Raw genomic sequence first — 14,187 nt, 5'->3', positions numbered from 1 at the left:
ACACACACACACACACATTTTGGATAATCTAGGTCAATAATTCTTTAATATTGCTTCTGCAACAGTCTCACCCACCTCTCCTTTTGAGAAAACAAATATTTGCATGTTAGTTCTTCTCATCATGTATCCCACACTTTTATGTCCCCCTTTTTGTTTTGTTTTTTCATTTTTTGAAGCCCTGTCCAACCCTAGTATTTTTTGTTTATTTAGTTGTGTATTTACTGTTTCAAATATGTTGGTAAAGCCTTCTTTTAAGTATTTTGTTAATTTTTCAAATATCTGTTTGATTATTCTGTATAAAGTCCAGTTATTTGTTCAAATTCTTTACTTCATTTCCTTTCTTGGACATATAATAACAGTTATTTTAACATTCACGTATATACATTGTATGTGGAGAACTCTCACACCTTTGTTTATGCTGACTGCCTGTGTTCCCTCTCATTTTGTAATTTTATTTGTGCTCTTTTATGTTTCTGCTGGCTTTTCAGTGATTTGTGTGGGTTTGTTGGTATGCCTGGCAATTTTCTTCATGTATATGATATATTATGTTAAAATATTTTCTTAAGTTAAAAAAAACATCTCATGCTACTACTATCCATTTCCTGACAAATGGTCTCCACTGCCATTAGTTGCTACATTTCTTTCTTCCTTGTATGTTCACAGAGACCCTAGGCCAGCCTTTTTAATGTTGATGGAGATAACTTTTCCAAGAAAAGTTTTCACAGAACTGTTTACATGATGAGAAATCATATTGTTTTAAATTTTATATGTCACCTTGAATAGAGGAGTCCAAATATTTGGTCAATTCTTATTATGAATAGGTCTGTGTGGATATCCATAGGTGAAAGTGACATTTGGGTCAATACAGTGAATAACGTAGATTATCCTCCTGGTCAATTCTTATTATGAATAGGTCTGTGTGGATATCCATAGGTGAAAGTGACATTTGGGTCAATACAGTGAATAACGTAGATTATCCTCCCTAACAGAGCAGGCACTCCAGGCATAAGGGAATCTGACAAACTGTGTTCAAGGAGAAACTGCAGGAAGTCTTCGATCTTGAGCCTTCTAATGGATACACTGGAAGGCTCCCTGTTTCCAACATTGCCAGCTACAGTTACTAAGACTTGTCAGTTTATAACTTTAGTTAGTTTATTGTTAGCGATAAGTCCCTACATATATACAACCATATATCATACATACACATACATATGCAATACACACATACACACACAAATAGGCTGGCATGTTGGTACATGACTATAATTCCAGTAGAGGTAGAAGAGTTAGTAATTTAAGGATAATCTCAGCTATAAAATAAATTCAAAGCCAGTCTGAGCTACATGAAATAGTGTCTCAAATAAAAGGTGGTGATGGGGTGAGGTTCAGGGGGGCAAAAAGATGGGAGGAGTAAAACTAAGTCTGATACAAGTGGGTATAGTAAGAACTTGTCATTGAAACACTGCCACCATGAAATATCCCAGCAATCATGGAATAAACCACAGTGCTTCACACCCAGCATGCACTCGACCAAAGGATGTCCAACCACTCACCTTATCGAGTTCACTCGTTAACTTTTTATTCTCTTCTGTTAATAATACTTTTTCCCGTTCATATTGTTGTTTGAACTCATTTTCAAATTCTTCCCTTTCACTTTGACTAACACAATTCAAAACAGAAAATCAGAAAAAGGAATAGGATCAAAAGTCAACTGAAAAAAAATTTGTGTAACAGTTACATATAGCAAATATGTAGAAATCAGAATAAACTAGCTTATTAGCATCAGTAAAAATGGTTAATACTTAGAAATTAATAATTATCTGAATCTTCATATTTAATAATACTGGCTTGAAATCATTTCAATGTAAGAGAAAAGTTATAAACATAGTACAAAGAACCTCTGTGTCTCTTTGCTTAGATGTCCCAAATGGTTAGCTTTGCCCATCAGCTGCTAGATTATCTGAGGGTACAGTATTCTCCTGACCAACTAAGAGGTAGGTGCAGATGTTATTCTTCTGACCTATAAAATCCAGACTGTATTCGCAAAGTCAAGTACATGCTTAACTTCTGCAAGCACCTGTCCCAATTAGCACTACTATTAAATCTTCTTCCCAATGTAAATTTTCCATCAGCTTGATGCTGTCTGCTTCTTATCTAGTCCCAAGCCAGTTAAAAAACATGGGTTGTGCCTGGCAATTTCTTTCTCACTTTCCCTTTGTCCAAAGGAGTTTGTCTTCTCTAGGTCTCACAAGAGTTTTAAGGAGTGCAGGCCTCTTAACTGTGTAGGGTGGTCCTCACCTGGCTCTCATGTTGAGGTCATGAGTGTGCAGCACTACCTTCTTGTCAGCGTGTCCCAGTAGAAGGCACAGGTGCTGACAGGTAAGAGCCTGTGTGCAACCACAGCTAAAGCTAAGAGCATTCTGTGCCTTTCATTAGCATCACCACCCAAGAGCAGCTGCTTCCAGATAAGGGGTGCTGACTATCTGGAAGTCTGTCATCTTCAGGTCCCAGCATAAGAGCTAGGACCACAGCCAAGACCAAGTTCAGATGTGAAGGAGAGGACTTATACAACAAAGCACTGACACTTCTGTACACTTATATAGGGAAAGGTAGGGAGTAGCATATGCACATGAATTCCAAGAGTGGGAGGCCAAGGACAGACAGAGAAAAGAGAGCCAAGTTTAATCAATGTACAATCTGGGATTTGTGGTTCAATACATTGATTCAATAATTAGATGTGTGCTTTCACTGCTAGCCTGAATCAGTCACATGAGAATTACCTGATATATAGCAGTGTCTGACTCATACAAAGAGAATGCTTGAGAGGCTCTACTTCCTAGTTGCTCAGCCATTCTCTACAGTGTCTTGCCACAGTGAGAGGGAGGCTAACATTCTCAACAGGCACCATGGCAGGTGTCCTCTGAGTCACCAGAAGTGACTTCACTGAAAATGACAGCATTCTGGCTGACTGCTGAGCCTGCTGCTTTACTTACAGCTGGGCTGCCCACATCCCACCCCTTTCCTTTGTCCTGGAAATCACACTCACACGCTTTTAGTCAACGGATGATCCAGCCCTTCTCTCTGTCTACATCTAGATACAAACATGCACAGAGATAATAATATAAAGCATATTTATGGGGCAAGACTGATTTACAACTGTTTAGAAGTAAACCATTCTAAATGCCTCTTAAGAGAGGAAGGAAACCCATTTCTGAAGACTGTGTTGTCATGTTGAGAAACACACTACTCCACGGTGTGCTCAGGACTTCTGAATAGATGGGCGGGCTCTTCTCTGTGTACAGTGCTTTTACACAGTATTAGAAAAGTAAACTTTATTTATTCTTTACTGGGAAGTCACCTTCTCTGTAAAACATCCTCCAGCGTGCCAGCTCCTCCTCCCTCCTTTGCTTTGTTCTGGGCATAGATCATTTTGTAGTGTGCTCTACCCCCTATTCTCTTTATTGTCTTTCACTGAGAGCAAGCTCAGTGAGGACAGAGACTCTGTTCAGTCTGTTCGCTCCTGTACTACCACAGCAGTACTTGGCATTGGTTATAATGCACCCAACTGCAAGAATGTGGCCTTCAATATAATTTACAAGGACAGATGCCAACATCTGTTCAGTTCTGAGACCCGGAACCTCAGTGCTGATGACCCCTCTGCTCTCATTCTCACAGTCACCCCTTCTGTCCTGCAGTCAGTCTTCTCTGCAGAATTTCTGAATCTATCACTCTTTCTTCCAGCTTCAACACTATCTATGGACTACTGCCTTGTTTTATAGCTGGATTCCTTTAGATGCTTCTAAATCATTCTGCACAAGGTAGCAAGTGACCATTCCAAAACAGAAGTACTGTCATGTAATTTCCCTTTGATCCTTGCGATAAAATGCAAAGGCCTTACATTAATTCACAACTTTACCTGGGTGTGGTTTTTTTTTTTTCTTTCATAGTCTCATTTCTTACCACTCCTGTTTTTCTATGTGTATCCACCACAGTAAGTAGCATTTGTTTTATGACCATGTAACATTCTCTTTCTTTTGGGTCCTAGAACATTCTGCCACCTCTTCCTGGGCCCTTCCCTGCTTACTCCTTCCCTGCTCTTTAGGTGCAGCTAGGGTTCACTTCTTGCTGGACAGTTCACAAAGGTCCTTCTTGTGCCTCTTGGCTGCTTCCACACTTCCCTCCACTGCTCTCTCACCATGCTACACTAGAACTGCCTGTTTAGCAATCTTGACTTTTCCCTGCTGAAACTTGGATATGACTGAAACTGCCTGAGTTTCCTAGGATTTGGCACACAACATACACACAGTAGTATTTGCTAGATGAGAAAATGACTCTTACCTTTCTCTCCTGGTTTTTTCCAATTTGTCTTTTAAAACCATAATTTCTTTGTTGAGAGCAAGTTGCTGGCCTTCTGAATCATGCAGCTCCTTCTTCAGATTTTTAATCTCACTTGCGTGAATTCCTTCTCTTTTAGAAATTTCTTCTTCATAAAAGATACTTTTCTTTTCCAAGTCAGTTTTCAGTTTAGTTATCTCTTGCTGATGTTCTATGCTGCATATTCCTGGTGAGTAACTAATTTGTTTTTGCTATATACATAACAAAAGATTAATGAAATAAAATAAGAAATAACTCCTTTCTATCAGGGACTATGTTGGTACATCATATATATATGTATAATATATATATGTACATATATATATATAATTTTTTTCCTCACTCAAAAATGTATACAGCAATTACTTCTCTGCCACGTATTATAAATAACTTTCCTCTGTTTATATGCTTTTATAGTCTGTGTCACTGATATTTTAGAAAGTCTGCCTATTAAGATTAGAAATTAATTTAAACTTTTTATTGGCATTTATATGATTTCTTGATTTGAATTTGTCCTAGTTTAAATGTTGTGATGATAAGGGCCTTGACCAAAAGCAACTCAGGTCAGAAAGGGCTTATTACATCCTATAGGTTATAGTCCATTATGGAAGGACATGATGGCAGGAGCTCAAGGCAGGAACCTGCTGACAGGAACTAACATAGAACCACAGAGGAGTGCTTCTTACTGGCTTGCTCAGCCTGATTTCTTATGCCTTTTGGGAGATGGTTTTGTGCACTGTTTCCAGATATTAATTTCTATGCTCAAACATTTGGTTGTACTCCAGTCTTCGTGTTATGTAAAAATTGTTTTCCATCACCACTGATTGGTTAATGAAGAGCTGATCAGCCAATTAGATGGGCAGAAGAGAAGAGGGCAGGACTTCCAATTGCAGTCCAAAGAGACCACAGAGAAAGGGAGAGAAGGGAGATGGAAAGACTACAGAAATGGATCAGGGGGATTCGCCATAAGATGGTGATGGGAAAACAAGTATGAGGATAAATGTGGACCAAAGTGAACCAGGGCAAGACCCAGATGCAGGTACAGATCACATGCAGGTACAGAACACAGCTGGGTTAGAATAGCTCAGAATGTGCCCAGCATAATGCCTGAAGCCTTTTTACAAAAATACCAGGTCTCTGTGTCATTTATTTGGGAGCTGAAATGGGCTAGAATGGGTATAGAAACACCTTACCATCACTTGGGAGCAAAAGGGGCATAGAAATACCCCTCCCCCATGATTACATTTACATATGCTACCCAGAATCACCTGACTAGGCACCACCTCAAGTGATCTGAAGCCTGGCATATAAATTATTAAGAAAATGCCCTATAGACTTGCCTACAGGCGATCTGATGGAGGCCTTCTCCCAGTCAAGGTCACTTCTTCTCAGGTGACCCTAGCTCATATCAGGTTGATGAAAACTAAGCAGCAGCACAACATTTAAATTTCTGTCTAGGATTATTGTTGATATATGTTTAAGAAAAAAACCTATCATTTTATATGTAATAAGGAACAGACAAAAAGGTTGCATTTATGTTCATGTCTTTCAAAGATTAAAATGGGGGAAGGCATGGTTGAGTTAGGCTTTTGTAACTGTACAGAAAGAAATCACAAAGGTCAAACATCTTTATATCTACACTAGGAAAAAGCAAGTCTCTTAACTTTTAGGGAAAGCATTAAAATAGAGTATCTCACTTAGGCCATGATGGAACTCACTCTGAGGTCCAGGCTAGCCTCACATTCATTCTGTCCCCAAAGCCTAAGTACTGGGGTGACAGGCATGTGCCACTGTCTTAGTCAGGGTTTCTATTGCTGTGATAAACACCATGATCAAAAGCAACTTGGGAAAACACGGTTTATTTCAGTTTAGAACTCACAGTCCATCACTGAGGAAGTGGAGGCAAGAATCTGGAAGCAGGAATTGAAGCAGAGGCCTGCTTTCTTCCTAAAGAACCAAAGACCACCTGCTGCTGAGGGTGTGACTGCCCACCTTGGGCTAGGTCCTCAGACACCAATCATTGATTGAGAAAATGCCCTACAGGCCGATGTTATGAAGGCATTTTCTCAATTAATATCCCTGTTCCCCAGATATGTCTAAGTTTGTGTTAAATTGACAAAGATAACCAAGACAGCCATCATTCCCAACAAGAGGAGGGAAGCTTTGGTTAAAATGTATTGTTTTAGAACTTAGGATGCATGAATATTACAGGAGTAACTAACTACTTTTTGGCTGAACTTAAGGCCTGATTCATGGAATGGAATTCTTTCGTAGTACTGTAAACATGGCCCAAAAGAAAACCTACTGTCTTATAAATGGACATCAAGCTGTCTTCTCCATCCTCACCTTTATATCCATGCGGCCATCAGCCCCCACTGCATAAGAGTCTTTGTTTCTGTGGGCAGTGGTTAATACAGAGACTCCTGACTGGTCAATGTACAGAGAACAATCGAGGGTGAAGTCCTCGGCTCTATAACATACTGCTTTCCACAGGGCTTAGGGACCATTAAGGAAGAGAAGGAGGAGGTCTATAACAGACAGATGGGGAGGAGCCCTTCACCAGTGTCCTGGACACAACAGGGCATTGTGCTCATGAACTCACAGCAGCTGTGACTGTCTGCCCAAGACCTTCCCAAGACCAAGCCCACCCAAATTCCAGTGCAGATCAAGGAGGGGTTCACAAGGCTTCACACCTAGTTAAGAAGCCATTGGCTATTGGGGGAAGAAGGGTCAGTTTACCTCAGGAGTCTTGCTTCTGGTAAACTGCCCTTGCTGGTGAGTGGCCTTACACATGCACATGCAGATAGCACTAACTGGATTCAGTAGGGTAATGAGGAAAAAGACATGAAGTCAGCATGGGCATTCCTTGAGAGATTCTAGGAGGAGTTTGAAGGAGACAGTCTGAATGGATATGATTAAAATATACTGTGCACATATATGAAATTCTCAAATAAAATATATTTTAAAAAGAAAGAGGATATGCAGAGTCTGAAGGCTCTGCTAGCTACCTACACATAAGCAGAAACACACAGGCTAGAAATTCTAAGATTTCTCAGGTTTTTTAATTTGTCAGGGGCATTCTTATTCTCTAAAGTGTTGTCCAAGTATATAGCAATAGAATTTTTAAAACTAAAAGAACATATGTATATAGGCTTATTACATATTACAGCAAGAGAACAGGAGCTGAAGGACACCATGTTCTTTGGGGGAAGCCATCCATTAGGGCAGAAATGCTGGTGTGATGGATAGTTTTATGTCAACTAGAGTCATTTGAGAGGAGGGAACCTCAATTGAGGAAATATCTCCATAAGATTATGCTGTCAAGCCTAAAGGGCATTTTCTTAATTGACTGGGGGAGAAACCAGTGCATTGTGGGTGGTGCCATCCCTGGGCTGGTGGACTTGGGTTCTATAAAGAAGCAGGCTGAGAAAGCCATTAGTAGCAAGTCAGTAAGCAGCACCCCTCCATAGCTTCTGCATCAGCTCCTGCTTCCAGGTTCCTACCCTGTTTGAGTTCTCATCCTGGCCTCTTGGATGATGAACAGTAATGTGGAAGTGTAAGTAAGCCAAATAAACTCTTTCCTTCCCAAGTTGCTTTTGGTCCTGGCTTTTCATCACAGCAACAGTAACCCTAACTAAGTCAACTGATGGTAGTTGTTGATTGATTTCATGTAGAGAGATAAACACCATCTCTCTTACACATGTGCAATATGTAATTTAAATAGTACAAAAGGAACTAGTGTGGGCCAGAGACAATGGCAGAGGGCGCCCACCACAGTGTGACCACTCCCTAAGGAATATTTGCCATGAGCCAGATACAAACTTCCACAAGTTTCTGGATATGAAACTCTGCTTGAACGGAAGAGTCAGAGGACTCAGATTCTTGCTCTTTCAGAATTTTTATTTATGCGTATATATGTGTGCCTGTGTGTCTGTATGCCACATATGTATATAGGCTTATTACACATTACAGCAAGATGTATGTGCTATGGAGGCCGGAAGAGGATGCTCACTCTCCTGGAGCTATAGTTACAGGTGATTCCCAGCTGCCCAATTTGGGTACTGGTAACCAAATAAGGGTACTCTGGAAGAGCAGTGAGCACTCACTCCTAAGCAGCTCACTCCAGCCCCAGTTTACATATTCATCTCCCTTCCTTCACATGCCTCTTTGCATGTGAAACAGCACCTCTGAAGTCCCACTGTCTGTGCCTGGCAGACACAACAGTCACATTTCACAACTTTAATCACATCAAGAACATCTTTGCTGTTCTGCTACTTGCTTGTTGGGATGGCAACAAATATGCCTAAGACGTTTCAAAGAAAATTTTGCCTGAAATTAAAACTTGACGAGATCACTAATTTAAATTACAGATGAATCATGTATTATGAAAGAATTCAAAAGCCAAATAAAACACTGAAAATGAAATTAAATAACGAGCAAAAACAACCAAACTGCCACAAAGCAAATGTTTTCTTGCTAGTATCAATGGAAACTGAACACATTAATAAATGCACTGCTTCAACAGGGTGAAAGTCCAAATGACCCTCTCAGCACTACCCTTGCTTTTAGTAAGTACTTAATTAATTCCAGAAATTCTAAGTATTACTTCAAGTCCCACAATAAAACTATGAGAGAACTCAGTTAAGTTTTTCAGGTTTAAGTATTTCAAGCCATCAGACAAAATAATAATACTGAAACATCAGAAATTCATTCATTAAATTCAGAAATATTATCAACAGAATGGATGTCACTCTTGTATCACAGAAAGTTTAATTAATCTGATTAGCATATTAAACTTAACAGAAATGAATATTGTAAGGAAAACTAAAAAATATTACATCCATGCAACTGTTTTCCAAAAAAGAACCCAAATGATATACTAGTACTGAAAATGACAGCGAAAGATAAGCAAAAAGTCTAGATTTAAATAAGAAAACATAATAAAAATATTGCTAGTAGTAAAAAAACACACATAAACATGATGATAACACTCAATACAAATAACAGTGAGATATTCCTCATCTTAATAAAAAAAACCCTCACAAGTCTTTATAAATATACTTAAATAGAAAAATAGAGCTGAGCGGTGGTGGCGCACGCCTTTAATCCCAGCACTTGGGAGGCAGAGACAGGCAGATTTCTGAGTTTGAGGTCAGCCTGGTCTATAGAGTGAGTTCCAGGACAGCCAGGAGTACAAAGTGAGTTCCAGGACAGCCAGGACTACACAGAGAAACCCTGTCTCAAACAACAACAACAACAACAAAAAAAAAACAAACAAAAAAAACCAACCAACCAAACAAACAAAAAACCAAAAGCAAAATAGAAAAATGCCTATGCTTTCAATATTTTTCATGTTATTTTCTATGTAATTTTAACTTTAAAAAGCCTTTTTCAAAGGTCAGAGAAGCACTGGGCATAGAAAAGGATGAAAAAAAAATGCTTCTCAGCCAAGAAAACCCTGAAAAAGAAAAGTGACAGGAATAGTCTTTAACACACACATCCCTATGTACACCTTCTTCAAATGAGTAACTGAATTCAACATGGAAAGCATCTGTGATTAAACAGAACTGGAATCACCAGGTAGCAATATAAGAACAAAACCAGTTGTTTTATACCACTTGGCTAAACAAACTACAAATGCATTCAACAGTTCAATACAGTTCAAAAATCCTATAGGAAGGTCTAAAAAAAGCAAAATTAAGTATTTACAATCACCCAGGAAAAGCCAAGCTGTAAAGTAACAGAAGAAATACTGAGTAAGGAGAAATAATTATTCTATAGTTTTACAACTGAAAAATACAATTCTAAGACAAATGATGGACTGAAAGTACACACTGAAAAATAAGAAAAAGTAAAATTTTTCTGTGTAAAGAATTTATATCAATTGATAAGGAAAATATTAGGACTGTAAAATTAAATGGGCAAATAGAAATTTTACAGAAAAAGTACAAACCAAAGAATGCAAAGAACTATCATAACTTTTTGACCTATCATATTTTCAAAGATCTGTATTTATGTGTTTTAAAATGATCTGTTTACTATATTTCATGTATTTTTTCAAAAGAATATAATAAGAAGTACCCGAGTGCCAATGGGAATCATCCTATCACAAAAATCCGGGGCTGGAGAGCTGGCTCAGCAGCTGCAAGCACTCATTGCTCTTTCAGGGGACCCTAATTCTGTCCTCAGCACCTATGGTGGCTCAGGATTGCCTGTAACTCTAGTTCTGGGGGATCTGACAGCCACTTCTGGCCTCTGCGGCACTACATGCATGTGCTACACTTATATACATGTAGGCAAAGCACTTTAAATAAAAACATTTTTTTTTAAGTTTTAAAGGTTCATCATTTAACTGTAGAATATTCACTGTATTTTATAATCACTAAAATTATGAACACTATCATTTTTAGTAGTAAAAATACTTTCAACAAAAAGCAAAAGTGTCAAGTGTTGAATATCCCCACTCCCCCAAAATTCTTATGTTGAAGACCCAGTAACTGAGGATGTGACCTGATTTAAAAAGTGCCTTTAATCCCAGAAGCAGCTACAGGCCAAGGAACATCAGAGATGACCAAAACCCACAAGAAGCTGCCTCCCTCACCATGCTGAACTTTTGCCTCCAAACTCAAACCATCAATTCCATTTTTGGTTACACCAAAAACTATTTGGTGTTAGTAACAGCCCTAGCAAGCTAACACATTAGAGGTACAGAATGCTAGCAATTATTAGGCTTACAACAGTGATACTTAAAAACATACTGATATATTTGCATATCACATAATTCAACCACATAATCTACAAAAGTCAATTATTGTTATACCTTATTAATTTTAAAGTTGTAAATACAAACAAACTTTATTTTAACTGATTTTTAAGTGTTTACTTCAGTTCACCAATGGGAAGTCTGGCAATGAACTTTTTGTTACAAGACTTTGAATTGCCCACTCAACCTTTGTATTAGCTATGCAGTTCCATACAGATGTCCTGTGTCACTGTGAGTCACTTTAGGTCACTCACTTCACCTATGTCACCTATCCTAGTGGCATGTAGTTCTATTACTTTCTGCTGCCCATAAGTAAAATGCCCACTTTTGTTTCTCATTTGAAATATCTGCATCTTCCCTTTCCTCTTCTCTCTCCCCTTTTGTTCCATCTAGTTAAAGGGTTTTCAATTGTGTTAATCTCCTCAAATAAAGTTTGAGGCTCATGATTTGATCTAATGTTTTTATGTTTTTTTTGTTCTGTTTTGTTTTGTTTGACACAACTCATGTAGCCCTGGCTGACTTTCAACTATGTACCCAAAATGACCTGGCTCTCCTGTTTTTCTTCTTCTGTTTCCCAAGTGCACTGATTAGTGTATGTGCCATGACCCTCAGCTCTCTACTCAGGGTTCTCTTTCCCTCTGCTATCTCTGAGTTTAGCTCACTCTTCCAGCCCCTCCTCTGTTCTGTAAAGCATCATTATATTACTGATTTGAGGCTTTAACTCTTTAAACAGGCATTTAGAGCTGCAAGTTTCCCTGGGAACTCGACCTTACAATGTCCATAGTTCTGAGGTGATGCGCCTCCAATCTCATCCTAATTCCCTGTTGTGTTGTCCATGGCTCACTGGCTGTTTCAGGGTTTGCTGTGTAACATCCACATATTTTTAAGTACCAAAGTTTTTCTTCTGTTGGTTCCCAGCTCCATTCCCCAATGGCTAGAGAAGATTCTTTGTAGAATTCAATCTTTTTATATTCACTGAGATTATTTTGTAGCTCAACCTGTTAGCATTCTGTCATGAGTGTCATTAGTGCATGCTCATGAGTGAGTTTCTAGATTGGGTAAACCTAAAGACCTACCCTAAATGGAGTTCTAGGCTGAATAATAAAAGGACAGGATGTTTACCTCTGTTTAGTAATAAGATGAATTCCAGTGTTCATCTCTCTCTATTTCCTGACTGCACATGCAATACGACTTTAAGATCCTGCAGTTACACCATCCTTGCCATGATAAACAATACCCTTAAACTGTCAGCCAAAATGCATGTTTCTTTCCTTAAGCTGCCTTAGTTAGATATTGTCACAACAAGAAAAACATGACAGATATGGGGAGCCTTGGAATCTTATTCCACATGTATGCAGACAACCAGGCCACCTTGTTCAGGGAGGCAGTCCTGTGTGGATTGCAACTCTTCACTGAACAACTGAATTTGATTAGCAAATGTGTATCAGCTTCCTACTAGTAGGAATGAGAATTAAGAATACTAGATTGGAAGCATAGGTAGTTTTCATTCTTCATCAAAGAGTTAATAGGCCAAAACTCCTATTAAGCTTATGCAGAAGAAAATTCATTAGGAGTCATAAATCTCAACAATACCTTCAGTCCCTCCAATTCATTTTCCAGTTGCTTAGAATAATGTTCACTCTGCTCTCGGAGCTTCCTGTCCTTTGATGCTTCAGCAATTAGAGCTTCGGTGTGAACTTCCAGCTTTAACATAAAAGGAAATGTACAGATTTTATGGTCAGTATAGTTTGAATGGCGAGATTCACAGTAGTTAATATTACCAAGCTACAAAGTAACTTTTTCAAAACTTAAAGACTGGAATGCACATGACTTCACTAGTCTGAGTGTAGTTTAAAGCACTACTCCACAGGCACTAATGGAATTTCCCTGGCTACTGACCTCTTTCTTGGCTCTTTCTGCTCTGCGCAGCTCCTGCCTTAAGCTCTCAGCTTTTTGCATCACCAGGTCCACCTCTTCTTCCTTATCTCGGACATGGCGAGCAAGTTTCTGCTTTTGGGTGTGCAATTCTGTTAGTCGCTCATTGATCTCCATGAACTCCTGCATGGCCAGTTTCCTCTGACAGTGTGCGTCTTTCAGCTCTTTGGATTGGTTTTTTAATCGCTCACTAGCCTGGACTAGTTCCTACAGTTTTATAAAAAAAATATATGTTACCAAGTCTGCAACCTAGAGACCAAATTTGGCCATCAAAGTAGCTTTATTAAGTTATGAAGAGCCAAAATTATTTACCTCAGGACAATACTGAAGGAAATGGACTACTTGTAAAGACAGTAAGGGAATGCAATGATAGCTTGTTTACCTTCTCAAACTCTTACTTAAACTTTTATTTGTATTTATGTGTATGTGTGTTTAGTCTGCATTATATATATGCACCATGTGCACACAGAACCTGTGGAGTGCAGAAGAGTGCTTCAGAACTCAGGAAATAAAGTTATAGGTGAGCGCCCACGTGGTGCCAGGAACTGACCCTGAGTCCTCTGCAAGAGCAGTGCTCTTAACCAGTGAGCCATTTCTAGTCCCAACTCGCAAATTTGTACATGGACTGGCAAGTGCAAAGAGGCAGCTGAAGGAGCAGAATGTAGAAATATAATCTGGGATGCTCAGATCATTTGTAGAATTTAATAAATATTTGGGAGATTATTTTAAATTAAAATGAGTAATTGCAAACAATAAGTAGATGCCTTTTGTTACTGAGAAAAATAAGCCCTAGACAAACAACATGGAGAACAATCCCTTGATCTTAGATTCCTAACTTAGAGGTGCTCTGCAGACTCAGGTCAGTGTAACTCCCTGCCTCCCAACAGAAGGAAATGTGCATCACCTTTGGAGGAAGGAAATTTGGCTTATTCACACATTAAGAGCAAATAAACATGAGCTGACATCCACAGATTTACAGAGAACCAAAGATCAAAACCACTATAGGGAACCAATGGCAACAATAGGAAACGAAAACAAACACCAACAGTATTTGGACATCCATAGAGTGGTATGTATGAGACAGATGGGGAAATAAAAGGAGTCATCAGAAAAAT

The 14,187-nt window shown here is 38.9% G+C and overlaps 1 protein-coding gene across 14 annotated transcripts in view; it reads right to left on the bottom strand.

The window, feature by feature from the left end:
• Cdc42bpa (CDC42 binding protein kinase alpha) overlaps nt 1–14,187 on the bottom strand; it is a 201,522-nt gene that overhangs the window by 56,904 nt on the left and 130,431 nt on the right. For 10 of the 14 annotated variants that reach the window (XM_029538840.1, XM_029538845.1, XM_029538841.1 and 7 more), the window contains exons 14-17: nt 13,037–13,279; nt 12,731–12,841; nt 4,339–4,586; nt 1,554–1,659 (exon numbers count right to left, since the gene is read on the bottom strand). In XM_029538840.1, the coding sequence (XP_029394700.1) occupies nt 1,554–1,659; nt 4,339–4,586; nt 12,731–12,841; nt 13,037–13,279 (708 nt within the window). The remainder of the gene's footprint in view (nt 1–1,553; nt 1,660–4,338; nt 4,587–12,730; nt 12,842–13,036; nt 13,280–14,187) is intronic. The other 4 variants (XM_029538847.1, XM_029538849.1, XM_029538850.1 and 1 more) reach the window with 1 other exon arrangement.

This window comes from Mus pahari, chromosome 5 (genome assembly GCF_900095145.1).
Source record: "Mus pahari chromosome 5, PAHARI_EIJ_v1.1, whole genome shotgun sequence".
Lineage (NCBI taxonomy): Eukaryota > Metazoa > Chordata > Mammalia > Rodentia > Muridae > Mus > Mus pahari.
Note: the sequence above shows the minus strand (reverse complement) of the source record. Positions and strands in the feature narration are given on the sequence as shown.